The sequence below is a fragment of the Monoraphidium neglectum genome (assembly GCF_000611645.1).
Source record: "Monoraphidium neglectum strain SAG 48.87 unplaced genomic scaffold scaffold03676, whole genome shotgun sequence".
NCBI classification, from domain to species: Eukaryota; Viridiplantae; Chlorophyta; class Chlorophyceae; order Sphaeropleales; family Selenastraceae; genus Monoraphidium; species Monoraphidium neglectum.
The window spans coordinates 4,696-6,354 of record NW_014009953.1 but is presented as its reverse complement, the minus strand read 5'-3'; the positions used below and the strand labels follow the sequence as shown (position 1 = coordinate 6,354).

The window sequence follows — 1,659 nt, the reverse complement described above, 5'->3', positions numbered from 1 at the left end:
CTCCAAGTGTGAGTGCGTGACCCTGGACCACGCCTTCTCCCTCAGCAAGACGGCCTGCGATCACTGCGAGCACGGCCCATACCAGCACTACAGGCGCGCGACACCACACGCCCCCTGCTCGGCTGCACTGCCTGTTGATTTTCCAATTTTTTTGGGGGGGCCTGTGTCTATGCAAGGACAGGGCCTGTGCAGGGGCTGGGTTGCCGCGTCGGCGCCCCCGCGGGATGACGTGGATGCTTCGCGGCTAGCGCCTCTTCCGCCCAGGCCGCGGGTCGCGGCCGCCCTCGCTGCTTTGAGGCGCGCGTGCTTTGGCCGCGACAGTACACAGCGCTGCACTCACAACACCACCCTGAACCACAAATTCGCACACTCTGGGCCCCCTGTCTCCGCCCTCCTCAGCTGGTGGAACCGCCACGTGGCCAACCCCATCCGCACCCACGGATACCAGGGAAAGGGGCGCGCCGCCATGATGGTGGGTGGGGGCCTGAGGGGCGGGGCGAAGGACCCCGGGGGGCGGGGGAGGGAGAGAAGGGTCACGCACGCCGGCCCCGCGGGCTCCCCGGGGTGGGTTTGCCGGCGGCTCCGGGGGGTGGGTTAGGATCTGCATGTGATTCGAGGGTTTTACTTGGGCGTCTTGTTGTAGAGAAGGTGCATCTCCCTGCTGCCGGACCCGGACCCCCTCATCTGCCTCCCCGCCTTCCGCGCCTGTCCGCCTCCCGCAGGTCCTGAAGCGCGAGATCCTGCCGCGCATCCTGCTGCGGCGCACCAAGGTGCAGTGCGCGGACGACCTGGCGCTGCCCCCGCGCACCCTGGTCCTGCGGCGGGAGCGCTTTGACGAGCGGGAGGCAGACTTTTACGAGGTGCGCTCGCATGTTTGTGTGTTGTGTGTGTCTGTGTTGCGTTGTGTGTGTGTGTGTGTGTGAGTGTGTGTGTGAGTGTGTGTGGGAATGTGGGGGTGGTGCGCGCACGTGGGAGCTAGAGGGGAGGGGGCAGAGGGGAGCGCGTCGCGCAGCGCGCGCCAGGGGCCCGTCTAGGCTGGCATACCGCATCTCGCCGCGCGGATGCTGCGCCGCGGGACGGGGGCGAGGTGGGAGAGGCAGGCGCCGGGCCGCCCGCCGCGCTGCGCTGGTTTTGATGCCGTCCCAGATTCGGGGCCATTCGGTTGGCCGCATCTCAGCCTGCTGGCGCCCTTGCCGCCATATCATCATTGTCCTGCATCCCCTCCCCCCCTCGGTCCCGCGACCGCCGCCGGGCCGCCCCTCCAGGCGCTCTACACCCAGAGCCGCGCCCAGTTTGACGCCTTTGTGGGGGCCGGCACCCTGCTCAACAACTACGGTGGGCTACACCTGGGGGACGGGCGGCGGGGGTGTAGAGGGACTGGGGGCTTGGGGGTGCGAGCAACAAGGTCTTGCCCGCACGCCCCTGCTGCTTGCCCCCCTCTCGCGCACCAAGTGTCGGTGTTGTGCTTGGGTCCACGCGGGGCAGAGCAAACAGAGCTCGTCTCATTTTCACGGCAGCCACAGCCCAAGCTGCGAGACTCGCCGCTGACTCAGACTGTCACCTACACGCGCCCCTTGCCCCACTCCACTCCTTGCAGCGCACATCTTCGACCTGCTCATCCGCCTGCGGCAGGTGCGCGGCAGCTCCCGCCGCGGCCGC

General features: G+C 68.5%; 1 protein-coding gene across 1 annotated transcript in view; it reads left to right on the top strand.

The window, feature by feature from the left end:
- Positions 1-169: 169 nt before the first annotated feature.
- Positions 170-1,659, top strand: part of MNEG_13186 (hypothetical protein) — a gene marked incomplete at both ends in the record, with an annotated part of 6,055 nt that continues 4,565 nt past the window's right edge. The window contains 4 exons of the mRNA XM_014038342.1: positions 170-472; positions 723-860; positions 1,266-1,335; positions 1,598-1,632. Of these exons, the coding sequence (XP_013893796.1) occupies positions 170-472; positions 723-860; positions 1,266-1,335; positions 1,598-1,632 (546 nt within the window). The remainder of the gene's footprint in view (positions 473-722; positions 861-1,265; positions 1,336-1,597; positions 1,633-1,659) is intronic.